This window comes from Eulemur rufifrons, chromosome 7 (assembly GCF_041146395.1).
Source record: "Eulemur rufifrons isolate Redbay chromosome 7, OSU_ERuf_1, whole genome shotgun sequence".
In the NCBI taxonomy this organism is placed as follows: Eukaryota; Metazoa; Chordata; class Mammalia; order Primates; family Lemuridae; genus Eulemur; species Eulemur rufifrons.
In genome coordinates this window covers 274,995,985-275,023,453 of record NC_090989.1, presented here as the reverse complement: position 1 = coordinate 275,023,453, position 27,469 = coordinate 274,995,985, and the positions used below count along the sequence as shown (strand labels likewise).

Below are 27,469 nucleotides of genomic sequence, written 5' to 3'. Positions count from 1 at the left end.
TATTTAACAAGGTAACTTTTTGTTGAATCTAAATTTTTTAAAAAACTTTTTTTTTTTTTTGCGTATTGGAAAAGTAATTCATATTCAGTAGAGGAAAATTGGCCAAAATATCAAAGCAAAAATAACAAAAAATAATCTCTAATCTACCACCTAGATGAGTAAAACACTATTAATATTTTGGTATATTTCTTGCCAAGGTATTTTCTATGTATACATTGAAATTTTGTTTATTTTTAAATAAAATAATGGGATCATTCTGAACATACTGTTTTATAGTATGGTCAGCTAATAACATATCAGACTTTTTTCATGTTATCAAATACTCTACAACATTTTTTAGTGGCTACTAATATTCCATTGTATAGATGTGTTATAATTTTTTTGGTGGCTGTCTCTTAAAAAGAAAGAGCAAACACTTTTTATTACAAAATGAACTGATGTTCTTTGTAGAAAATGTAATAAAAATTGTTAAGCTAAAAAGAGATTTAAAAAGCCATATAATTCCACCAACCAAAATTAATCCCTGTTATATTTACAGGCATCTTTCTAGTCTTTTTTTCTGTGTATTTATAATTATTGGCATTTGAGTTTCTCTCCTTTTTCTTTTTACTTTAAAAATGTGTATTCTAGGGTCAGGGAAAATGTAATCTGGAATTAAGTATTAGCTTTAAAACTCACAGTTTTGATTTTCCTGGCTATTCCGGATTTGACTAACTGTAGAGAAGAATTTTGAAAGTATCTGTTGTATTTAGTCAACAAAACAAAAGTGCATGGTTGTTTTTGACTAAGAAAGCTCATTGTAGAAAGTGTGGAAAGTACAGAAAATTATTAGAAACAGAGAGAACTGCTGTCAACGCTCTCATTTATTTTCTTCTAGTCTTTTTTAATATTTTTAATACATTGGGTGCTTATTGAATTTAGTTTTGTGCTTTGCCTTATTTAATATTATTATATCAAATACTTAGACATGTTTTAAAAATTCTAAATAAATAATTTTCAATGGCTACATAATATTCCATCATTTGGGTATACCACAATTTATTTGAATAGTGTCTTAATATTGGCTCTTTAGAGTCCTAGTTTTTTGCTAAAGCACTTAACATCTTTATGTTTTGGGCTGTATTTTGGATCACTCTCATAGATTTCTAAAAGAGGAATTACTGGGAAATGGACAGGGTTATTTAAAAATAGCCTTTATAAACCATCTTCTTCTGTTCTTGTTGGATATGAAAATATATTATGCACTCACATACAGAGCCTTTACTTTGCCTTTCAGAACGGAAGTTCTAAAATAAAGGGAACAGACATGTAATGGGGAAATCTTAGAATGTTAAATCTCTAACTCGGGTGAAGTGGAAACAGCCTGGGCTTTGGAGTCAGACAGATCTGGGTTCAAATCCTGTCTCTGTCACTCACTAGTGGTGTTGCCTCTGGTGAGGCACCTAGCCTTCCAGAGGCTCAGTTTCTTCATCTTTACAATGGGAACAAAAATACCTTTTTGTAGAGTTTTGTGATAGTGGTTCTCACATGTGGTCCCCTGAGCAGCAACAGCAGTAGCGGCAGCCTCAGCATCACCTGGGATCTTGTTAGAAATGCCCATTCTCTGGCTTTACCACCCGGCCCTACTGAATCAGGGATTCTGGGAGTGGTTGGGCAAACTGTTTTTACATGCCCTGCAGGTGATTCTGAGGCCTGTTCAAGTTTGAGAATCACTGACTTATGGATGAAGGTGAGTGACTGCATCTGTCACAGAACAAGTGCTCACTGCACTTCCTTATTCTTTTAAGAGTAAGAGAGGGAAGGAGCTGGAATGGGATAGTGCTCAGATTGCTTCTCTTCCTCATTATTTGATGTGATTCTCCTTTTTAGCCATGGAATTGGGGGAAGGAAAGAGGAACTAATATTTGTGACAGACTGTGTCCCAGTACTTTGCCAGATTTCACTTTCCTCTGCAATGGAAGTATGAAGGCATGGGATTTGTTTTCCTCTTGTATATGGCACAGAGGGTAAGGGCTTGCACTCCAGGCATAGGCTGATACTAGCTTTGGGAGCAAGATACTGAACTCCTCCATGGCTCAGTTCCCTCATCTGTGAAATGGGGATAGTAACATGAGTCAATTCGTATAAAGCATTTAGAACACAGTCAGCCTTCAAATAGGTGTTTTTATTGTCCCAGTGCCCACAACTGTGCCTGGCACTTGATGAAAGATGAATGAACACTTAAGAATGAACCTGTTGGCTCATTGAATTGCATGTTCTCTTAAAGTAGGAAGTAGTGGATGTAGAAATCAAGACTTGGGTTTAGTAACATTCCAAGTTGTATAGCTAGTGGGCAGGGCAGGATTTAAAATCAGGTTTGTATAGTTCCAAAATTTTTATTATTTCCATGATGTCATCTTCTTGGTGGAGAAAGCAAAATGATCAAGTTTCAATAAATAGAAACATTAAAAAAAAAAAGGTAGTAGAAAGCATAAGTTAGAGGAAGAAAATAAATAAGACAATTTAAAGAGAAAAGAAGGAGTTAAGCTGGGTGGAGCCTTGGGTCTCTAGGGTCTGGTTGAGTTTCAGGTCAGAATCTACCCCCATCTGGGCTGTGGCTGTGACCTACAACATGCTCTGCTCCTGCTAAGGTACCCCCTTCCTACCATGACTCCGGAGAGACCTTTCCAAAGTCTCTCTCCTTCCCCCACACACTGCCACCTACTACTACATCCTGCTACAAGTTAATGACTCTAGGGTGTGCGCACTCACTCTCTCTTTTTTTTTTTTTTTTTTTTTTTTTGAGACAGAGTCTCCCTCTGTCTCCCCCCCTGGATAGAGTGTAGTGGCCTCATTGCAACCTCAAACTCCCAGGCTCAAGCGATCCTCCTGCCTCAGCCTCCCAAGTAGCTGGGACTATAGGAGCATGCCACCACGCCCAGCTAATTTTCTATTTTGAGTAGAGATGCGGTTTCCTCTTGCTCATGCTGGTCTTGAACTCCAGAGCTCAAGCAATCCCCCAACCTCGGCCTCCCAGAGTGCTAGAATTACAGGCATGAGCCACCACGCCCAGCCTCTAGCTCTCTTGGTAACCAGCAGAGTGCCCTCACGCAAGTCTCTTCCTCTCCCTGGTCTCAGTTTCCTCATTTGTAAAATGAGGGGTTGAATTAGAGGATCTCTTAAAACCATTTGGACTCACATTTTATCAATCAATGAATTTTTGAAAATCTACCTTTTATTTTGAAAACCTTAAAACCTACAGGAAAATGAGAAGAATATTACAGTTAGTCACCTGTATATCCTTCACTTGGCTTCACTGATAGTTTTTTGCTACATTTGCCGTATCTGTTGTTTGTGGAACCATTTGTATGTAGGTTGTGGACATCTTGACTTCACTCCTAAATACTTAACTATATCTCCTAAGAAAAGGGTCACGACTCTTTGTAACCACAATACCATTATCACACTCAAGAAAATAAACAGTAATTCAACAATATCTGAAATACAGATCATATTCAATTTTCCCTGTATGTTGCCAAAATTTCTTTAATAATCTTTTTAAAAAATTCAGGATCCACTCAAACTCACATATATTGCATTTTTGTCACTTTAATGTCATTTAAACTAGTACACTCCCCTTGCCTTTGTTCTTGTTTCTCGTATCAGTGGCTTTTTATCCATTCATTAATTCATTCAGGTGGCTGGGTTGGCAGTTGAGTCCATTGTGCCTGACCACCTGGAAGCTTGGCTGCCTGGCCACATGCACCCTTCTGCTGTGGGCTTTAAAAGCGTCTGGGACAACTGTCTTTTTCCTTGCAAGAAGTGGTCCAAAACCTGGAAGAAGTGGTAGTCAGTTGGTGCAAGTTCTAGTGAATATAGTGGAAGACAGAGAGTTTCCAAGTCCAGCCTCTGTAGTTGAGCAGCGTTGTTTGTGTGCCATGTGATTGACATGTGATCTTGCAAGAGGATTGGCCTGTCTCTATTTTTTTTCAAATTCAGGATATTATGGGGGTGCAAACATTTTGGTTACGTATAATGCGTTTGCCTCACCCAGGCCAGGGCTACAAGCATGTCCTTCCCCCATACAGTGCACTCTGCTTCCATTAGTTGTGGGTTTACCCCCCCATCCTCCCTACCTGACCGGCACCCAATGAGTATTTACCATGTGAATACCATGGAATACTACTCAACTACAAAAAACAATGGTGAACTGACACCTCTTATATTATCCTGGATAGGGATTGAGCCCATCCTTCGAAGTGAGGTATCACAAGGATGGAAAATCACGTACCACATGTACTCACTATCAAATTGGTACTAACTGATCAACACTAAGGTGTTCACATGACCTATCTCTGTTGACCAGGCTTGGCTGCTTCATTGCAAGCATCCTCATCATTGCATCCAGTTGGTTGCAGTAGACATCTGCCGTAATCGACTGACCAGGTTTCATGAAGCTGTAGTGGATAATACCAGCACTGGACCACCAAACAAACACCAGTAGCTTTTTTTTGATGAATATTTGATTTTGGACGTTGTTTGGGCACTTCATCTTTATCCAGCCATTTTGCTGAATGCTTGTGATTGCCAAAAGGAATCCATTTTTCATCACATGTAACAATGTGGTGTAGAAATGGTTTGCCTTTATGTCGTGACAGCAAAGAAAGGCAAGCTTTACGATGATTTCTCTTCTGATGCTTGTTTAATTCATGCAGTACCCATCTATCCAGCTTCTTTACCTTGATGATTTGTTTCAAATGGTCCAATATTGTTGGAATAGTAACGTCAAACCTTGCTGCTAATTCATGCATGGATTGAGATGGATTCGCTCCCACTACCACTTTCAGCTCATTATTATGCACCTTGGCCTTAGGTCACCCACAGGGCTCATTTTCAAGATTAAAAGCACCAGAATGGAACTTCTCAAACCATCAGCATACTGTGCATTCATTATCCACATCCTTCCCAAACACTTCTTGATATTTTGAGCTGTATGTGCAGCATTGGTTCCACTACAGAACTCGTATTTGAAAATAACACAAATTTTTGACTTTTCCGTGGTTTCACAAAAATTGCTCTAAAAAAAAAATTTGAAAGATAATCAGAAGCCAAATCATGTGTTTGAAAGAATGCAGATGTACCTTCATAATATAAATAAAATAAGAAGTGTCAAAGTGAAATGTCAGAGATATCAACTGTCAAGCTTAGTGTTTAAGGAAATCAGATATTTCATACTTAATAATCCAATAATTTTGACTGTAGATAACTGGGTAACCTTCTTAGTCCCTCTGAGCTTTGGTCTCCCAAATGAGGTTAATCATAGTAACTATTTTGTGGGCTTTCTCAAAGGTTCAATGAGCTAAAGTTCTTAGCTTGGTGTGGCACCTAGCAAACATTTCATAGATGTCATCTGTTTTTTGTTTGTTTTTGTTTTACTATCCATCCCCTACAAACCCTGATCCCATATATTAAAAAGGGGCTTTAAGACCCTAATTCCCGCTAGACCATTCAAAGAAACACTATTTATCCTTCAAAACTCAGCTGAAATCTCACATCCTCTCTGGATCCTTAGTCTTTGCTGTCTCCTCCGAGAGAAGCAGTTATACCATCACATGTGTTCCCACAGGTTATCATGACATCGGTTAAGAAAAGGTCTGAGGGTTTGAAGCCTGGATCCGGCCAGTACTAGCTGTGCCTTCATTTTCCCATTTGTACCGGGGATAACAGTAGTTGGGATGAGAGGTCAGTGAGTTCATACCCATAAGGCATGTAGCATTTTGCTTAACACACAGAAACATCTCACTAAATTATCTATTGTTGTCATCATGCTATCATTTTAATTTCCTTTAACGAAGCATTTAAAGTTTGAGATGTGAAAGTCCTAGTGATTTGAATGCCTCTGCCTCCTTTTCCCTTAAGGAACCCTGTCTTCAGCATGTGTGGTTGCCAAAGTTGAATTGTATTTATTTACACACCGGACTATGAAGTCCTTGGGGGCCAGGACTATGTCCTGTCATCTCTGATGTCCGATCTGCTCTGGCATAAGTAAGCGTATGCCACTTAAGTGGGGAAAATCCCCCAGGCAAAATAAGTAGGCTGGAATTCACCACAATAGGGCAGAAGGCCATCTGCTATATCCTGTTTCCATAAGTGTTACATATCTTTAATCAGAAGCTACCTATCCTTACTGAGAACCAGGTAACAAGATTAAGTTAAATCCCCAACCTTGCCAAAGCATGTAGGATTATTAGTTGTAACCTGGTATGGCCACGGGGCGGCAGCAGAGAAGAAGGAATGGATAGTTTTGTTGCTGTTAAGTACAGGGTTCCACAGACTACGAATTTGGGGCCTGAGTGTGATACGTGGCACCACATAAGAATAATGTTAGAGAATTTTTCAGGGATGAGAACAACAATGCATTAAATCCACACACTTTAAATAAATGAGTAACAAAGCAAATAAAAAGTTATTTGATGTATTAATAACATACATAACACTAGACTTTCAGAGTATGGTCAGCCAAGGGGGAGAGAGATGCAGGTGGAGGAAGAGAAGAGGAAGGCAGTGGGCAGCTGCTAGTCCCAAGATGCTTCGAGGCAGGTGACTCGGGGGGATGTAGCTCCTTAGTTAAGAACACAATGTTTGTTTCAACTCCTTAATCCTTATCCCCAGTGACTTATTGCATCTGTCTCCCCAACCTCTCATAGGGAGAGTGACTGAAATATTTTGAGACTTACTATGTGACAGGTCATCGTTCTAAGCACTTTATATGTAGATAATTCTCACAACCATCCCATTTTTAGTTTAGCAATTTGCCCAAGGTCAACCAGCTAGTAAATAGTAAAGTCAGAACTTAAACATAGGAACTCTGGGCTCAGAACTCAGGATCTTACTACTGCCTTGGAAGCCTTACCTATGAACAGGCAATAGTAATATTTACCCAAAAAGGATATTGGAAAGAGATGAAAGGCGCCTGCCCCATAGTAGGTGTTATGGACTGAACTGTGTGCCCTCCAAATTCATATATGAAAGCCCAGACCCCCAATGTGACTGTACTTGGAGATAGGGCCATTAAGGACATAATTAAGGTTAAATGAGGTTGTGAGGGCGGGGCCCTAATCCAACAGGACTGGTGTCCTTATAAAGCAGGGCGGGAGAGGGGGAGGGGGGGAGACACCGGAGCTTGCTATCTCTCTCTCTCTCTCTTTTTATTTCAGCATATTACGGGGATACAAATGTTAGGTTACATATATTGCCTTTGCCCCACCTGAGTCAGAGCTTCAAGCATGTCCATCCCCCAGACGATGAACACTGCACCCATTAGGTGTGTATATATCCATCCCCTCTTCCCTCCTCCCATCTGCCCAACACCCGATGAATGTTACTACTATATGTGCACATGAGTGTTGCTCAGTTAATACCAATTTGATGGTGAGTACATTTGGTGCTTGTTTTTCCATTCTTGTGATACTTTACTTAGTAGAATGGGCTCCAGCTCTATCCAGGATAATACAAGAGGTGCTAGATCACCATTGTTTTTTGTGGCTGAGTAGAACTCCCTGGTATACATATACCACGTTTTATTAATCCACTCATGTATTCATGGGCACTTGGGTTGTTTCCACATCTTTGCAATTATGAATTGTGCTGCTATAATCATTCGAGTGAAGATGTGTTTTTTATAGAATGTCTTTTTTTTCCTTTGGGTAGATGCCCAGTAATGGGATTGCTGGATCAAACAGTAGTTCTACTTTTCAGAGCTTGCTCTCTTTCCGTATGCACACAAAGGCCACGTACACCTGGAAGGCAGCCATCAACAAGTCAGGAAGAGAGCCCTCACCAGAAGCAAACCCCGTTGACACCATGGTCCGAGACCTCTGTCCTCCAGAACTGAAAAAAGACATTTCTATTGTTACCCAGTCCATGGTACTTTGTTATGGCAGCTGAGCAGATGGATACAGTTGGTGATCAGGGAATGTAACTCTCCTAGTTTGTGGCCTTGTCTTCCATGTGGCTCTCCCTCTCCAAATGCCTCAGGTTTCTGTCATCATCTTATTACTCCAAAGGATTCTCTATCTGCCTGGAAGCATCTCCAACCCACCCAGCCCTTCCTGCCTTAGCCCATTGCCTAATTTCAACACACATTTCAATACACATGTCCCACTCTGGGCCATGCCCTGTGCTGAGTATTTGGAGGCAAAAGAGAAATCAGACACATTCTCTGGCCTGAAAGAATTCTCAGTCTGGTGTGTGTGGGAGGTGGTTGGTGGGAGGAGGAGGAGAGAGGAAGAGACTCAGAAACAGGCAGTCCTTAGAGAATGTGAGGAAGACCCTTCCAGGGGGCCATATATAGAGGGTTGGGAGAACAGACAAGGGAACTCAGAGGTGGTTAAGGACTAGGACCCTTTCCCTTACATGCCATGGCCCCCTGAACATCACGAGCTAATGGCAAAAAGATCAAGCTGGTTGTTATGAAGTGATTGTTGTGTCTCCTCCAAAATTCATATGTTGAAGCCCAATGTGGTGGCATTAGGAGTTGAGGCCTTTGGGGGTAATTAGGTTTAGGTGAGGTCATGAAGGTGGAGCCCCCGTGATGGGGTTAGTGCCCTTAAAAGAAGAGGCAGAAACACCAGAGCTGCTTCTCTCCACCATGTGAGGGTACAGGAAGAAGCCTACAAACCAGGAAGTGGGCCCTTGCCACGAACCAAATCTGCCAGCACCTTGATCTTGATCTTCCAGTCTGTGGAACTGTGAGAGATGTCTGTTCTTTAAGCCACCCAGTCTATGGCACTTTGTTATAGCAGCCCAAGCTGATTCAGACATGAGTTCCTAGTAATTTCTATAAATTCAAGAGAGAAGAGAGAAATATGACACCTCAAACTTATCTCAAAGGAGAGTTGGTAAGAGTCACAGAGCCTCTTCTCCCCAACGTTCATGATAACTTATTGTCCATCTTTTCCAGAGTCATATATTTCTTAAAGCCTTTGTGTCACCTCTGAACAATTCCAAGCCAGCTCAGACATCCCAAAGGCAAGAATGCTATCTCCCTTTTGGCAATCTTGAGTTGTCTGGCTTTGACACGATTTAGGTCAGAGATTCTCTACGTGTGGCTTGCAGACCACCTGCACCAAAATCGCCTAAGGTGCTTATTCAAAATGCAATCCCAGCCCTCACCCCAGATGTACTGATTCTGAACATTTTGGGGTGATGCATAGAATATGAATTTGACAGGAGCATTTTAAGTGATTCTGAGGCATGGTAAGTGGGTCTAGAATAAGTATGGGGTGAGGGGAGGGCTTTTGCTATCCCTCATTTCTGCCCAGGCACAAACCTGTGCTCGAATGTTCATTCTGCCACTTTCTAGCTTGAAGCCTTGGGCAGGTTACTTCACTGAGCTGCAGTTACCTCATCTGTAAAATGGGGATAATAATGTGTGCCACAGCGGATTTTTATGAGTCTTAAATGGTACAAGGAATGCAAAGCCGCTGACACCAAATCTGGCCTATGTTGAGTTAACTTCCTACCACGTCATTGTGGTTTCTGAGGTCTGTGGTTACTTGATTTCACATGTGTGGTAATGGTCTTGGTCATGGTCTCCCCACCTGCCAGTTACTCTGTGGTCCTTGTGGAGAGAGGAAGGGGTAGGAGGTGGTGTCCGTGTGCGTGTGAGGTCTGGCTCCTTGCCAAGCAAAGGGTTAGTTGATTAGTTTTGCTCATGTTACCTTCCAGCAGCCACCGCCTTTGCCGATTTTGATTTGAAGAGCTGAAAATGTTCCAGTGTAGGTTGAATCTGGGTGTGAGCATGATTACAAAGTCTCCAAAGAAGGCAACCAAGATAGGAAACAGTCTCTACAATGAGAAAATGGATTTGATCATGAGATCTGAAAAGGAGAGATGAGACTCTAACTTCCAGAAGTTCCCAGGCCAACTGAAAAACATGGCTTATACCCTCAAGAAATCCTGATAGATTGGCATAGGCTGGAAGCTCAGAACAATAATATAAATACCCCAAAGCAAACAGAGAAAGCAAGTATATGTTAATGGATCAGTCCTCGGGACATCGAAGGGGTCAGGACAGGCTACATTGGAGAAAAAGGCAAATATCAGAAATAGTTCTAGGAGCGGCATCAGTTTGCTATTACTGTGTAACAAAGCACCCCAGTACTCAGTGGTCTAAAACATGAATCAGGCTGGGCGCGGTGGCTCACGCCTGTAATCCTAGCACTCTGGGAGGCCGAGGTGGGTAGATCGCTCAAGGTCAGGAGTTTGAGACCAGCCTGAGCAAGAGCGAGACGCATCTCTACTAAAAATAGAAAGAAATTATCTGGCCAACTAAAATATATATAGAAAAAATTAGCCGGGCATGGTGGCGCATGCCTGTAGTCCCAGCTACTCGAGAGGCTGAGGCAGTAGGATTGCTTAAGCCCAGGAGTTTGAGGTTGCTGTGAGCTAGGCTGACGCCATGGCACTCACTCTAGCCAGGGCAACAAAGCGACACTCTGTCTCAAAAAAAAAATAAAACATGAATCATTTATTATCACTCACATGTCAGTGGGACAGCCGGGGCTTGGCTAAGCTTGGCTGGGCTTGCTCTTGCACCTGCAGGGCAGCTGGGGGCTCTGCTTGGGTCACCTTGGCTGAGGCAGCCCTGCCCTGTGCGTCTCTCATCCTCCTCTTGGGACCAGTGGGCTTGGTAGATACGTCCTTCTCGTGGCAATGAAAGAAACACAAGTGAACAAGCACAACATCCCAGATACTTTTCAAGTGTCTCCGCCTGTGTCATGCCCCCAATAGTCCATCGGCCAAAGCGAGTTGCGTGGCTGAGCCCAGAGTCATGGTTGGAGAGCACTGTTATCTGGCCAAGGGCATGGATCCAGCAATGGGTGAGGAACTAGAGCCACTAGTGTGCCCTACCACACTCCCGCCTGAATGTTCCTCAACCCTCCCTTCCCTCCTAATCTGCAGTCATTACTTCCTCTGTGGAGCTTTGTGCCTCTTGTCTGGCTTTGGGCACGACCTGTGTTGCTGCCCTGCATGTGTGGGCAAGGACTTTGTTTGTGGTCCTAGAACCTAGTATGGGGGCTGGTACCCAGCAAGGACATGAGAGAGAGAGAGAGAGAGAGAGAGAAGAGAGAAAAAAGGGAAGGAAGCAGGAAGACAGGCAACAAAAAAGAGAAAACAGGACAGGCAGGCAGGATAAAGGGAGTGGAGGAAACAGGACAGGAGAGATGTGGGTAGTAGGGTGGGTTGGAGAAAGCACCAATGGCTCAGACTGAGTTAAACTGCCTGCTTGTCAGCTTCTTGGGCTATTGATCCATTTCTAGGATTTTAAAGCAGTCATTTCTGCACGAGGAAAGAGTATTTATGTTTTTATTTGGCCTCTCTAATGGCTGCATTTTCCCTGTAGAAGCCCTTGCATGAAAGAAGACTTAGGTTATGGAAATTTTCTGTGTACCCTTAGAAGGAGTAATCAATTTGCCATTTATGATCTGAGCTTCTTTCACTACTGAAATCTCTCCAATTGCTATACCTCTGAAAGGAAGGCTGCCTTACTTTATAATGCACAAAGATTACATTGGAAACGAGGCTGTAGAGGCAGACTCTGAAATTCTTCTCTTGAAATGCAATTATTTATTTGTTCTGGATGAGGTGCTTCATAGTGTTACCCATCATTTTGAATACACTGAAGGGTTGAAAATATCGATGCCAATAGGGCGAGCTGGATTGACTCTGAAATGGCCATAAGTCATTTTGAGGACAAACTCAGGGAATGTGGCAGGTGAGAAGAGGCAAAATTCCTCATGTGGCTCAAAGACCTTTGAAGAGGGGCTGCAAAATCCTTTCCAGTCTCACTGGAATAAGTCTAAGCTCTTCCAAGTGGACTGCTAGGAAGGGCATCAGTCATTTGTATATGTTTGTTTTGCTTAAGTTGTTAAAAATCAGTCTCTTTATATTTAATGTGAAAAAGATCTAGGGAAAAATTCTTCATTAGATTTATGAATCCTTTAGTGGCCTTCCTGGGGGTAGGGGAAGGATTCATCCTCTTGTCCCCATGTCAATTCATCTTCTAGGGCTAGACAAGAGGTCGGATCTAGTTAGGGTTGGTGGGGAGGTGGCCCAGGGGTCACAGGCCTGGTGACTGGGGCTGTTTGCATGTCCACCGTTCCCTTGTCTGTCCTGGTGGGGTCTGGAAATAGATCAAGCGTCCAGCCCAGGGCACGGCACAGAGCAGGTGGCCAGTAAATATTTATTAACTTGAACCGAATGATGGTTTATGGTGTAGTGGGAAGAGCGTGATTCTAAGAATCAGGGGAACTGGGACTTAAATTGGCTCGTAGAATGAACAGGACAGGCCTTCTCACTTCTCTGAGCCTCAGTTGCCTGACATTCAAAATGGGGCTTTGGCACTGGGCCATTGTGAGGCCTGGAAGCACTTGTGATTGTGGCCATGGTCATCCCTACAGAAAGCACTGACCACGCTGAGGCAGAGAGAGCAAGCTGGAGGTCAGAGGCCAAGGGCAAAAGCTACGACATGGGCAGTGGGGACCAGCAAGAGGTAGTTGCCCCTCCAGTGATGCAGCCCCATTTTTAGGGCTGTCAGCTGAGCAGGACGACTGGGGCAGGACTGGTCCTAGAAGAAGGGAACACTGGCAACCCCGACCCTACCGTGCCCCTCCCCCCTTGCTGAAGCAGCCGACTTTCCTGGAAGGTGATCACAGGACAGACAAGGCAACAGCACACCAAAAGCATGTTCTCTGTGCTGGGTTCTGGGGACAGAGACAACTCAGGCCAGGTCCCCAATGGTCAGCAGATGACTCTGCCATAGGGCAGGACCGATAGCTCAGGTGTGTCCCAGCACAGGCTGATGGTTTCAGGACCAGTATGTTTTTGAAGTTTTAGAGAAGGCAGAGGGAGGAAGTGGGTTGTGGGGCAGGGGACAAGCTGTCAATAGAGAAGCAATGATCTGGCATCACAGCATGAACAGATGACCTGGGTATAGGCTGGGAGGAGGGAGAGCGGGATGGCCCACATGTCAGGGCAGGGCCGAGCTGTGGGGCACTGGTGGGCCGAGCAAGGAGGCCTGAAGATTGCCACGGATGCTGTGTGATCTTGGGCAGGTCCCTTAACCACTCTGGGCCTCAGTTTCCCAATTTATCAAATGAGAGGGTTGGGTTAGATCAGCAACCCCTCAAGTTGGGGGTGGGGAGAAGCACTGGAAGGTTGGAAAGATGGGTTCCAGGCCTTTGACCCTCACCTGCCTTGCGTTGCTTTTTATTCCTTCCTGTTTTATATATTGTGTTTCTAGGTAAAAATGGTTTATTTTTTATTTTTTGCTAACGCTACCAGTCTAAAGACCTTTAAGATCCTTTTTGATCTGAACAGCACAGTACAGCAGTTCTGGGACAGGCAGTGGCAGACCGACTGTGGGATCCGGAAAGGCCCGTCCGTGGCTAGCCCGGCTCCAGGATGGCTGCATCTCTCCTCCCCTCCTGGGGTGGGGTGGGGTGGGGTGGGAGTGAGGTAGGATCAGGGGGTTGGAGAGTGGATGTGGATTTCTTGGAGAAACATGGACATAAAAGCTTCTGCCTCACAGACTTGTTTGGTAAAAACTCAGGCACACTGTGAGGGCCTTTCAGATCCTCAAACACGTCCTCACCCGAGACAGTGCACCTGCCCTGTCTGAGACTTCTTCCTGCAAGTTCTTCCTCTCAGATGCCAAAAACTGGGGCCTGGATTCTATGGGTCCCGGTAAAACACGCCTGAGTGACCCGCAGTGTGAGGGCCAGCTCTGGCTCTTACACTGCCCAGGTCATCAACTTGGAGCCTCGGTTTCCTCATTCATAAAGTGGCAATAAGAATACCTGAGCTTTTTGTGGGTATAAATGAGTGAAGTGCTGGCATGTGAGAAAGACTTGTTCAATGCCTCCTCCATATGCCCCCTCCTTTCTTCCTGGCTTTGCTTGATTTATATGTTTGTTACCGTGCACGGCTGGGACACACTCCTTCCACAGAATGCCAGGTGAGGTAGAACAGGTGACAACATAGCAAACAAGTACAAGAACAAAGAATAAGAAAAATGTACTCTTCTAATTGCCCGTTAACATGAAAATACAGCCATTTATTCCACTCAGAGGTGCAGAGCGCCTCTTGTGTGCCAGACTGTGCTCACGAGGAGGGGCCCGCCCTTCACACGTGAGTATGTGAACTTCTATTCCTGTCCCAGTTGAGAGGTCAACTTACTTGAGAACACATGGTGATATGACCGAGAATAAAGTGCTCATGCACACAAAGCAAGTCCTGGGGAGGGCACACCCTCCCAGATGGGCCTCAGTCCCTAGAAAATGATCGAATGCTTTCTAAATGCCTAGGGGTGACCGTGAGAAGAGCGTGTAATGTGGCAGAAACGGTCCAGGTAAGAATTGTGTGAACTTGAGAAAGTCACTTCTTGTCTTTGAGACCCAGTTTCCTTGTATATAAAACTGGTTCATGATTTCTGCTTCCCTAGTTGCTATGGGAATACAGTGAGATCAGACGATGATCTGTTTCATGGTAAGTGCTCAGAAAATGATGGCTATTATTGATTTTGGGGAATAACAGAGGAGAGATGGTCACATTCATGGTTGTCAGTGTGGGTGATGCAGTCTGTCCTTGGTGGGGTCTGGCCCTCAGGAGTCACTAGCTGAGACCCTCTGCCCAGTGAAAAGGGCTCGGAGTGCCCCCTGCACGTCGCGATTCCGGAGGCTGTAGATGATGGGATTCAGCATCGGTGTGACTACAGTGTACATGACAGTGGCTACACAGCCCTGCTCTGCCTTGTATTGGGACGTGGGCTGGAAGTAGACTGCGATGACTGTCCCATAGAAGAGGCCCACGACAGCCAGGTGGGAGGCACAGGTAGACACAGCCCGGAGCCTCCCAGAGGCTGAGGGCAGGCGGAGCACAGCAGCTGCGATGGCCCCATAGGAGGTAAGGATGAGCAGGAAGGGAGTGACCACCACCGCGGCGCCCTCGGTGAAGATGAGCAGCTGGATGTGGCGGGTGTCAGAACATGAGAGCCTTAAGAGAGGCTGGTGGTCACAGAAGAAGTGAGGCACTTGGTGGGAGGCACAGAAGGATAATCGGGCCATGAGCAGGATATGCAGGAGGGAGTGGACATGGGACACCAGCCATGCTGTCCCCACCAGGGCCATGCACATGGCCCGGGACATCCTCGTGGCATAGTGGAGGGGATACCTGATGGCCACATAGCGGTCATAGGCCATGGCGGCCAGGAGACAGCTATCAGTTACCCCTAAGGCAAAGAAGAAGTACATTTGGGTCAGGCAGCCAGCAAGGGAGATGGAGCGGTCATGGGACAGCAAGTTGGCCAACATTTTGGGCACAGTGACAGAGGTGAAGCAGAGGTCAGCAAAGGACAAATGGGCCAGCAGGAAGTACATGGGTGCATGAAGGGCTGGACTGGCCTGGATGGCAGCCACGATGAGTCCATTGCCCAGGATGCCTGTCACATACAAGACCAAGAATAGCACAAAGAGAGGCCACCGCTGCCCAGGTCTTGTTGTCAGTCCCAGTAGGACGAATGGGGCTCCCTCTGAAGACTCATTGGCAGCATCCATCACCTGGCTGGCTGTTCACCTCGAACCTCAGGGGCTCCTTTTATTGAGGATCATCTTCCCAACTTCTAAGGGCAAAGGTGAGGGGCTACATTGCTCAAGGCTTCCTGGCTATGAGAAAAATCATGGGTATGGAGTCGGATAGCTCTGGCTCCGTACAGGTAACTGGGCAAGTCATTTCACTTCCCCAAACCTTCCTCTCTCTGGGCCTTAGACTCCCAACTGTAAAATATGAGAATTGAACAAGGTGATCTTCAAGGCCACTTCCAACTTTGATACTTTGTGATCTTAAGCAAAAATAGAACAAAAGATATCACCAGTATATAGACTAGGAAAGGAGGAAAATATGAAAGACCTGACCATTGGACATTTACTTCAGAAAAGAAAGAGTGGAATAAAGCCCCAAACAAAACCAAGATAGAGGACAGAGACATAACAAAGAAATACTGGAAAAAAAATCCAAATCTGAAGAGCATATATGTTTATATTAAAATGAATATGAGCCCACAACACCTAGACACAAATAGTGAAATTTTAGAACATTGGTGACAAAGAGAAAAATCCAATTCCTCCCAAGGGCACGGGGTGCAATGAACTAGTGATGTTCAGATAATCAGACCGCCATCAAATGTTCATCATCAACAGAAGATGGTAGAAAACAGTCGAGCAATATCTTCAAATTCTGAAGAAAAATGATTTTGAACTTATAATTCTATACTAAGCCAAAATATTGATCAAGTGTGAGGAAAGAATAAAGATATTTTCAGACTTGTAAAAAAAAAAAAAAAAAGAACAGAAGAATCTGGATGACTCCCCATATCTCCAGAAAACTTTCCTCCGTGAAATCAGACACTCACTGAGCACTAAGCAGATGCACATCCCTTTGTGAGAAACTTGTGCTAACAGTCAGGTGTGTCTGTTGAGGCGTAGAAACTTAATGCTTAAGGACAGGGGCAACTTGGTTTTGATGCTTCCGTTTTTTCCTATCTAAATCTCAATGCAGAAATCTCAGAAAGTTCTCTAAGAAGTGGTCTTTAAAGGAGAGGGATTTTAGGGTGCAGGTTTGCTGAAGACTATGGTGACACTGCCTCTGGAGGGGATGGCCTCCTAATTTCTTTCCATGTCCTTCTCTAGTAAAAAAGAAAACTAAAAATCAAATGACAGGCTTCACTATCCTACCGTCTTCCTTTCTTCCTCCATTGGTTAAGAAGAATCTTGTGGATTTGACTCCCTGTAGAGCATCTTTTCTCAAACTCCCAATCATGTCCCACTTTCCAAGAGGGGAAGAGGATCAGGTGATTGGGTAGGGTGGAGGGGAAGCCTATTTATATAATTGCTTTTGGGAACTGGACCTGCTCTGATCTGTGTCTAAATTGTTCCCAATAAACATTCAAGTAACCTGAGCTGTTTTCAGAAACTTTTAGAGGTACTCACAAACACACACATGCAGGCATGCAGACATGTCAGACTGAAGCTGGTCTCTGCAAATACATAGGAACAATCATATGCAGAAATGCATACATGCACTCACACCCAAGTGAGCAGACAAGCATAATCACAAGATCCAAAGACCCAGATCACACCCATAAATGAAGGGAGAAATGCAAGCATGACATAGCACTGAGGCCGGAGCGTGACAATCATTCACATCCTCCCGTGCATGGAGGCACATGGTACCATGCACCACTAATGTGACCCATCATGCACATTCATTGACCACCTGCTCTGTGTGAGCACTCTACCTGGTGCCCGTTCAGGCACACCCAGTCACACCCAATCCCCTCATTGATCATGCAATCACATCTTTGTGCACAGCCTCACATCTTCATGTACATGGCTTCACTCACGTAGGCTCGTGATGGATCACAGCAGAGATGTGCCACCTGAGAGGAGCACATCCACATACACGCTGCTGCTACCCGCCACAATGACACCATCATGCAGTAACAGTAATGCACAATTACAGCCTCACAAACAGCACATGCTCTCATACTCACATGTATGACTCATGCACACAGTCACACCCAGGAAGACAGATCTGTACACTCTGCAGCCTGGCCCTTTGTCCCCAGGTGTATCCTCTGGCATCTGCACATTGTAGGAGGGAACCACAGCAGGGGCCAGGAGTGGGTTGTTACCGAGGGGTCTGAGGAGGGAATGACTGGCCATATTTATGGGGTTTAGGGGCTTGGGAGCACCTTAGCCTCTCCCCAGAGGGAACACCCCCCTCTCCCCTGGCCTTCATCCCTGGGGCACGAGGCAGCTCAGCTCTGGGGCTTGTTACCCTTCCTCTCGAGGGCCCAATTTGATGGAGGAGGGGTGGTTGGTTCTGCCTCCAACTCGGGGGACATTTAGGAGCCCTGTGCATGGCAAAGCTGCTGCTCCTCTGTCCATGCCTTGTGAAGACCAGATGGAAGGGTCAGGCTGACCTCTGGGCCCGAAACAGAATGACTGAGGAACCCAGGGTTTACAGCTTTAGTTTCTGGGGACAACCTTCCTCCTCAGCTGTAGGAAGTGCAGGAGTGGGGGAGGGATTGTGTCTCTGGTGACTGTGGCAGTATGCTGTGTTCGTGAGAGTGACTGTGTCCCTGTGCAACTGTACGTGTCCATGAGCTCGGATGTGTGTCTGAGTGTGCAGCTGCATCTGTGTCTGTGGGTGGCCAGACCTATGAGAGCGTTTCTTTGGCAATGAATATTTCTGATAGGAGATTGGGTCTGTATTAAGGGGGTATGTGTTTCTGTGTATGTATTGTGGTATGAGGGGTTGAGCCTATGTGTAGCATTCCAGGTGGGAATGGCTTTGCCCAACACAGTGCTGGGATAACCACAAAGAATGATTTTGAATATATGAATTTTCAATGATTCCCTATTGTCTGTTGAACAAAGTCCAAGTTCCCTACCTAATATCTGAGCCATGAGTTTTCCTTCTCATTCCCAAATTCTCAATCTTCAAACTTCCTCCTACTTCGTTCCCAATACACCACTCTCTAGCCAGTTACGTTAGTCTCCTTAGAGTCTTCTGCACATGCTTATTTCACTTCCACGCCTTTATGTACACTTGCCACTCACAAGGGGAAATGCCCCTTCCCCGCAATTTCCACCCATGTTGCAGGGCGCAACTTATTTTGTGCAATGAGTGCCCCAGTCTTCCTCACCCCAAACCTGCTCCTGTCCTCTCTACCTATCCTAGTAAGTGGTGTTGAAGGGAAATACTTTCTCAGAATTGGGCAAGTTCTACTGAGCATCTCACTGTAGGAGTAGGGGTCTGACTGTTTCTCTTCCTTTATTCTCTGTGTTGGGCTCTGTCACTGTCTTCCAATCCCTCCCTCTTCACTCTTGTTTGTTTTCTTATCTCTCAAGTAGGCCCCCATTTAGTAGCCTGCAACTTCCTGTTTCCTCTAGTTGATTCCTAGGATTTGTGTAATTATTACATCTGGCCGCTCCATGGATGCTAAACACATGGGAGGACCCATGGACATCCTGTAGGGCTAAGGTGACAGAAGGGGCCATGTCCTGATCATGGTGGGTACTGCATGTCACGAGAGCCCAAGAACCAACAAAAAGGGAAAAGGAGCTCTTTGAGTTTAAACATCATTGAATTGGGGACAAACCTTACACTTGGAGTTCTACAGCTACCAACTCTTCCAATAAAGCCTCCAATGTTTGTCGTGACATCTGAGTTGTTATGGTGATAAAGGAAAGAGGAGTTGGGGAAGTGGGAAAGGATGATCAAACCTTGTGATAGGAGAAGGGGTTTTAATCTGTTTAAGCCTTTGTCAAATGTGCTCAGTTTGGGATATTGTATTATACCTCTGCTCTCAGAATGCTGGTTCATTAGGAAATAGGGTGACCAACCATCTTGATTTGCCTAGGACTGAGGGAGATCTTGGGATATGAGATTTGGAGTTTTAAAACTGGGACAGTTCTGGGCAAACCAGGACAAGATGGTTACTCCATCAGAAAACCTACAAAGTTCTCTAAGATTTAAGGAAATGGTCTTATCCACATTATTCTCTCCATTAGCTTGGGACCTCCAGGAAGGCCACGGTTGCTAAGACAGAGCGTCCTGGTCCTGGTGACAAGGGGCATCACCTTCCCAGGCAGCCAGGCTGAAGCCTTCAGTTTTTTGAAGTCTAAGTGCCAGGTGGCTGATTTCTGTCTGAAGGGGGAGTGTGGAAGGGTGAGGCTAGCCCCTGTCTGGGGCTCTGGGAAGAGTCTCCATGCGGAGCCTCTGAGAAGCATTGTTTGAGTCCCACACCTTTCCCACCCTTGGCCTCACCTCAGCCATAATCCGGCGAACTCCAGAGGGATGGGGCAGGGCTGACGTTTGCTCTGGCCATGCTCCACCTCTTCTTGGAAGCTCCTGCCTGTGACTCCCAGGGTCCACTCCTGCCTGCTCCTGCATGCACGGGCTTCCCAGGCAGAACACAGTGCCTCGGACCTTGCCCATGTGTAAAGGAGTCATGGAGACCAGAGAAATCTGTCAAAATTGTGAACTATGGGTAGATGAAGGTCCCAAGAGCACTGGGTCTGAGGGGGTCCACCATGATCCAAGGCTTGGGGCACTGCAGTTAGCATTGCCCAAGAGGTCAGGGTTATGGCATTCCGTCTCCTAATCCCAACTCTGCCTCTGGAGGCTGTGATCTTAACAGAAGGCCATCTTGATATTAACCCTACTTAACCACATGCTATCCAAGCATGCTCATAACTCTGAATGAAACTTAACTTAAATCCACCAGGCACCAACAGCTACCCTTAAGCTTTAAGAAACAGTAACCATTATCCATAATCTCAACTAAGTCTTAAAGTGACCCAAAACATGTCAATTTGATACCTAAAATATTCTTATATGTAACTCTCATTTATCCTAGCTTAACTGTAATAATAACAAGACTGTGACTTAAACTTACCACAAATATTCCCCACACTCCAACTTACATTTAATATGAACTAAACTCTAACTCCAGTTTAATTTAGCAGTACAAATGAAACCTGAACATCAATCTTATTTAGTCCTGCACTCTAACACTAACCCTAAAATATTTCTAACAAGATTCAAGTTTATCCAAATCTACTACTACTAAAAAACAATCCAAATCATAAAATTTACATCATTTAAATCAAATCTCAAATTTGCCTGATTGTGTCTTAATTCTACCTAACCCTAACTTACTCTAATCCTAACCCTACTCTTAGCCATATCCTGAACCCTAATCCTAACCCTATTCCAGCCATAACCACAATTCTGACCCTTTCCTAACTTCTATTATATGCTGGACTAGTCTAACCTTGGCCAAATCCAAACCCAATTGTTGATATTTTAGAAAACAGCTTGTGTGTGTTCTGGTTTGAGCCATTTCCCTGGGAGATAGAATCCACAGGCCACAAGGGAGGGATGTTCGCCTCATTGGATTCGGTCCCATTCTCTGGTATGAGTGGGTTCTGAGGATGCTCTCCTGAGGCCAGGGGAAGCCGACTCACTGGCCATAAAGAACCTTGCAGGGACAAGAATCTAGGAAAACTTGGAACCAACAGAGTTATCACTTGGCGTTTCTGGGGATCAGCCTCTTATAAGCACAGGTGGTAAATAAACCTGTGTTCCTTCTTGTAACATGGAGGAGCATTTATGCTTTGAATGTTGAGGAACCTAAGGCAGGTCAGCAGTAACACTAACCCAGTTGGGTCTGGCTCTAGGTGTAGCCCTAGTTTACCCCCAAGTTCCTGCCTCCCTGCTGTATGCTTTTCTTCCCCATCCCCATCATCCCTTAAACAATGACAAGAGACATCTGAGCCAGAGGTACATCTGTCTTTACCCACAGTGACAGGAGCCATAAAGAGTGTCCTTCCCATGTCTTCATAGTCAGACCTAACCAGCCTCCCTGGACCAGTCACTGGTGTCCCTGCTCTGGGCGGCAGAATCGACTCCAGGTCCGCCTGAGGGCCTCCTTGACTTCCTTGTTGCGGAGGCTGTAGATGAGCGGGTTGAGAGCCGGGATGACAAGGGTGTAGAACACAGAGGCCATCTTGTCAGTGTCCAGGGCATAGCTGGAGCTGGGACGCAAGTACATGAAAATGAGTGTCCCATATAGCATGGCCACAGCCATGAGGTGGGAGTCACAGGTAGAGGCTGCTCGTCGGTGGCCCTCAGTTGAGCGCATGTGGATCACAGCCCCAGCAATGAAGCCATAAGACACAGCAATAGCCAGCATGGTGGCTGTCTGGATGAAGCCACAGACAGCAAAGAGGAGGAGTTCGTTGAGACTGGTGTCATTGCACGAGATGGCCAGCAGTGGAGGGATGTCGCAGAAGAAGCTATTGATCTCCTGGGAGTGGCAGAAGCTCAGGCGGAAGGTGAAGGCTGTGTGGACAAAGGCGCTTACTGCTCCACCCAGGCCTGATGCCCCCAGCAAGGCCAGGCACAGACGCCGGGACATGGCTGTTGTATAGAGAAGCGGGTTTCCTACAGCTACGTAGCGGTCGTAGGCCATGGCTGCCAACAGACAACACTCGGCGTCAGCCAGCCCTGCAAAGACAAACATCTGCAGGGCACAGGCTGCGTAAGGGATGGTGGCACAGGGCAGCAGCAGGTCCACTAGCATCTTCGGGCTGATGGCTGAGGAATAGCAGGCATCCAGCAGGGAGAGGTTGGCCAGGAAGAAGTACATAGGCGAGTGGAGCCGGGCATCCACATAGATCAGCAGCACCATGCCCACGTTGCCCAGCAGGCTCACCAGGTAGATGGGCAGGAAGATCAGGAAGAGGGTCACACGCAGGTCCCAGCGATCTGTGATGCCCAAGAGAATGAACTCAGCAGGTGCCTCCCAGGCCCCGGTGAGGTTTTCTGGATTCATCCTGCTGAACAGAGACCAAAGAGAGGCAGAGCCAGAGGGAGACAAGAGAAAGGTCATGATCGTCATGGAGGAAAACACACGTCAGGAGACAGGTGGACTTGGGCTTCAGCCGAACTGTGCAACAAAATTGCTGTGTGACCTTGGACAAGCCACACAACCTCTCAAAACCTTTGTTTTCAACTCTGAGAAGTCGCTGCAATTTAATATTCTTGAGGGTCTTGTCTGTCTTACTCACTTTTGTATCCATAGTACTGAGAATACTGCCTGGCACGTAGCTGGTGTTCAATAAAGATTTTGTTAGGCCGGGCGCAGTGGCTCACGCCTGTAATCCTAGCACTCTGGGAGGCCGAGGCGGGTGGATCGCTCAAGGTCAGGAGTTCGAGACCAGCCTGAGCAAGAGCGAGACCCCGTCTCTACTAAAAATAGAAAGAAACTATATGGACAACTAAAATATATATAGAAAAAATTAGCCGGGCATGGTGGCACATGCCTGTAGTCCCAGCTACTCGGGAGGCTGAGGCAGAAGGATCGCTTAAGCCCAGGACTTTGAGGTTGCTGTGAGCTAGGCTGACGCCACGGCACTCACTCTAGCCAGGGCAACAAAGCAAGACTCTGTCTCAAAAAAAAAAAAAAAAAAAGATTTTGTTAAATGATAAATGGAATGATATTTAGCATCTAGCCAAGGTTGAAAACGTCATGACTCTATATGCATTCTCCACTCCAGTAACCCAGGGAAGAAAAGACACAATGGAATGGGCAGAAAGAGTCTCCTGATCCAAGGGGCAGCTAGCTATGGGTCTTGAGGTTTGCTGGGAGGATGTCCTTTCATTGCAGTAAGACCTGGGAAAGGCTGGCCTGGTAACTCAGGGAAACAGTGAGGAGTGGAAAGAACAGAGAATGCAAATGTATTCCTGACCTGAATTCTTTACCTCTCTGAGCCTCAACGTTCTTATCTGTATCATAGGGGGAAAAGCTGCAAGAATTCAATGAGATAATGCATGTAAAGCATCTCACCCAGTGCCTGGCACACAAGCATTTAATAAAGGTCCAATGAATTGAATTGAATTGAGCTGGATGCTTTGGATCAGTACTGGAAGAAAGAAGCTTTAAGGCAGTCAAAAGTAGTATAATTCCCAGAAAATTCCACATTACTTCACACTGCTGTGCCTTTGCGTTTGTTCCCTCTGCCTAGAACCCGTTTCCACCTTTTGTGTTGGACAAAAACTATCTCCAATGTGAAGCCTCCCCTGATGTACCCCCCAAAACTAAATTTATCCCTTGTCTGTGCCTTGTTGCACTGCAGCATACAGTAGTCCCCGCTTATCTGCAGGCAATATGTTCTAAGATTCCCAGTGGATGCCTGAAACCACAGATAGTACTGAACCCTACATATACTGTGCTTTTTCGTGTATATTCATACCAATGATAAAGTTCAATTTATAGTTTAGGCATGGTAAGAGATTAACAATAGTAATAAAATAGAACAATTATAGCAATATGCTGAAACAAAAGTTTTGTGAATGCGGTCACTCTCTCTCTCTCTCCCCCTCAGAATATCTTATTGTTTGTAATATTTTCAGATCATGGTTAACCAAAGGTAACTGAAACCACAGAAAGAAAAACCACAGATAAGGGGGGGACTACACTACATCTATCGTAGCACTTCACCTTTCTTTCTTTTCTTTTTTTTTTTTTTTAAAGAGAAGGCATTTATTAAATAAATATACATTTTCTTTTTTTTTGTTTTTTTTTTTTTATTATTTCATCTTCTTATGGGGATACAGAATTTCAGGTTACATACGTTGCCCATGTACCGCCTGTTACCCCAAGTCAAAGCTCCAGGCGTGTCCGTTCCCCAGACAGTGCGCGTAGGTATATATCCATCCCCTCCCCACCCCTCCTCCCTGAGTCATCACCTTCAAGCGTGGATTAGTAAACTGTGGTATATGTATACCATGGAATATTACTCAGCTATAAGAAATAACAAAGATACGACATCTCTATGGTTCTCTTGGAGAGAGTTGGAACCCATTATATTAAGTGAAGTATCCCAAGAATGGAAAAACAAGCATCACATGTACTCACCAGAAAATTGGTTTCCCTGATCATCACCTAAATACACATCTGGGAACGATACCAATCGGATATCAGACTGAGGTGAGGGGTGGGGGGACGGGATGGGTGTATGCCCACATAATGAGTGCATTGCGCACCGTTTGGGGAATGGTCACTTCACCTTTCTATTGCAAATATTTTTTACATGTCTGTCTCTCCTGTGGGCTTCAAGCTCCTTGATTCAATATTCTTTTAACAAAGATTTATTAAGTATTGCTATATGCTAAAAATGGCCACACACTTTTGTGTATTTTGTATCTCCAGGGTCTGGTACATAATTAATGCTCAATAAATATTAGTTGAGTATATGACACATACGGATATTAGCAGCATGCAGATTTGGTTTTGAGCCTGGGTTCCACCACTTTCTGGTGTATAACTTCAGGCAAGTCACTTCACCTCTCTTAGCCTCAGTTTTCTCTTTGCAAAGTAGGAATCATTGTATCTCTGTTGGAGGGTTCTAAGAAGCAGCAAAGGGCCTAGAGCTGAGTAAATGCTCTTTCTCCTCCCTTAAGAGAAGTTGAAATGTTTGGGACCTACCTGTGCCCAGTGAGATGATGAAGCACGGCTTGGATGAAACCTTTTGATAATATCAAACATTGGTGAGGTTGCGCTCGAGGAAATGTAAATTGGGTCATTTCCCACATTTGTGCATACTCCAGTGTCTTAGTCTACTTGGGCTGCTTTAACAAAGTGCCATCCACTGGGTGGCTTAAGACAACGGTCCTCAACCTTTTTGGCACCAGGGACCAGTTTCATGGAAGACAATTTTTCCATGGGACAGGGGCAGGGGGATGGTTTCAGGATGATTCAAGTGCATCACATTTGTTGTGCAGGCAAACCTCTCTGCTAATGATGATCTGTATTTGTACCCACTCCTCAGCACTAGCATCACCACCTCAGCTCCACCCTAGGTCATCAGGCGTTAGATTCTCATGAGGAGAGTGCAACCTAGATTCCTTGCATGTGCAGTTTACAGTAGGGTTCATGCTCCTATGAGAATCTAATGCTGCCGCTGATCTGACAGGAGACGGAGCTTATGCGGTGATGTGAGAAATGGGGAGCAGCTGTAAATACAGATGAAGTTGTGTGGCCGGGTCCCTAACAGGCCACAGACCGGTACTAGTCTGCAGCCCCGGGCTTGGGGATCACAGGCTGAAACGACAGACATTTATTTCTCACAGTTCTGGAGACTGGGAAGTCTGTGATCAAGGTGCCAACATGGCCCGGTGCTGGTGAGGTCTCTCTGGCTTGCAAATGGCCTCATTTGTACTGTGTTCTCACAAGGTGTGGAGAGAGAGAGAGCATGAAAGTTAGTGCTCTCTAGTCTCTTCTTAACAGGGCACTAATCCCATCATGAGGGCCCCACACTCATGACCTCATGTAAACCTAATTACATCCCAAAGGCCCCACCTCCAAATACCATCATATTGGGGGCTAAAACTTCAACATGAATTTTTTGGGGGACACAAACATTCAGTCCACAGCACCTAGTAATTCTACTTCTTGGTGTCTACTTTTGAAAACCCTCACATATGTACAGAGGGAGACATGCATAAGGGTGCATGTACTTCTGGACTATTTGTAATGGCTAACCATTAGTCAAACCTAAATGTTTATCAACAGGCTCATGGGAGTTAACAGAAATGGAGTCAACCTATATGTATGAATATGAAGAAGTCTTCAAAATATATCAATATAGCATAATTTTCAGAAAATATACAGATGGATGAAAAACACAAAACAATAATATATGTTTTTTATGTATATGTATATAAAACATACTGCTGGTCACTCCGAACAGAGATGGGGTTCTGGCTAAAGGACCCCAGTGCATCTCAAATTATTTCACCACATTTACCCCCTCCCCATATTCAGACATGATTCTTCTTATCTTTTAAATCTCAGCTCAGGGGTCATCTTTTCCAGGATGCTTTATCTGAACACCCAACTGCCCAGCCTCTGATGCTGGAGCTCAACTCACTGAGATCTCTGTACAGTAGCCCTACTCCATTGTTGTATAATCACCTAAGTTTTGTCTCCTCTCACCTAATCAAACATCTTGAGGTCTGGGACCATGCCTAATTCATGGCTCTATCCTTAGGGATACGGAATGTCAGATATCTTCTCCTTAATCCTTGTTGGGTCACTGGTGAGGTCAGACAGCTTCCAGGGGTAGAGAAACAGTGGGGTTCCAGCTCCACCAAAGTACATATTAACCAAGAATGTATCTCCAGGGTCTGCTACATAATTAGTGCTCAATAAATACTAGTTGAGTATACGACACAGTGAAAAGGTCTGGCTGAAGTTCTGCATACAGAGCCCAGTTGGCGGCCAACTCCTTATATGTTTCAGTCTGTCCACATGGAAAGCAAACACCACTCACCTTTACAAAGTGAGGAGCAGAGCTGCTTTGAGTACCTCTCCATTTCTCCATCTGTAAAATGGGAACAATGAGATTTCAGGGATTTTAAGTTACTTTGAAATTTTTGGGTACAAGGATCCCAAAACTTCAGTTAAGTAGTTATTGTGGAGTGCGTTGTGTGTTCATGCGTGGACACAAAACATAGAGTTAATTCTCCATTAACTTCTCTCTTTTGCCTTGCTACCCAGGAGAAGCAACCCTGACATTCCAGGGTTGGTTAGGTCAGTGTGGGACTTGCTACTGGAACAGAAGCCTGTGTCAGGACCCACTTCTCTACCTGAAGAAAGGTTTTGCCTTCATGTGCCTGAGTTTCTATCTCTTACAAAATTTACTGAGCATAGCCTGGCCCAGTCTGGATCAATACGTGTTGGCTTCTGGCCTTTGTTTCTCCTCCTGCTGCTACCCCTTCAGTATTTGCCCTTGGTGGTACAGCTGGTGGGTTATTGGTTTGTTGGGACATACCTAGAAAGCAGAGATGGGTGGGG

General features: G+C 45.1%; 2 protein-coding genes across 2 annotated transcripts; both read right to left on the bottom strand.

The window, feature by feature from the left end:
- Positions 1–14,645: 14,645 nt before the first annotated feature.
- On the bottom strand, positions 14,646–15,596 carry OR1K1 (olfactory receptor family 1 subfamily K member 1). Its single transcript, XM_069474644.1, has one exon. It carries the CDS (start codon positions 15,594–15,596, stop codon positions 14,646–14,648), a length of 951 nt encoding a protein of 316 aa, XP_069330745.1.
- A 5,885-nt stretch (positions 15,597–21,481) lies between these two features.
- Positions 21,482–22,444, bottom strand: OR5C1 (olfactory receptor family 5 subfamily C member 1). The gene has a single exon (XM_069474643.1). The coding sequence runs from the start codon at positions 22,442–22,444 to the stop codon at positions 21,482–21,484; it is 963 nt and encodes a 320-aa protein (XP_069330744.1).
- Between the last annotated feature and the right edge of the window lie 5,025 nt (positions 22,445–27,469).

Excerpts from the sequence above, each read along its gene's own strand:
- OR1K1 (XM_069474644.1), bottom strand. The coding sequence starts at position 15,596 with ATGGATGCTGCCAATGAGTCTTCAGAGGGAGCCCCATTCGTCCTACTG.
- OR5C1 (XM_069474643.1), bottom strand. The coding sequence starts at position 22,444 with ATGAATCCAGAAAACCTCACCGGGGCCTGGGAGGCACCTGCTGAGTTC.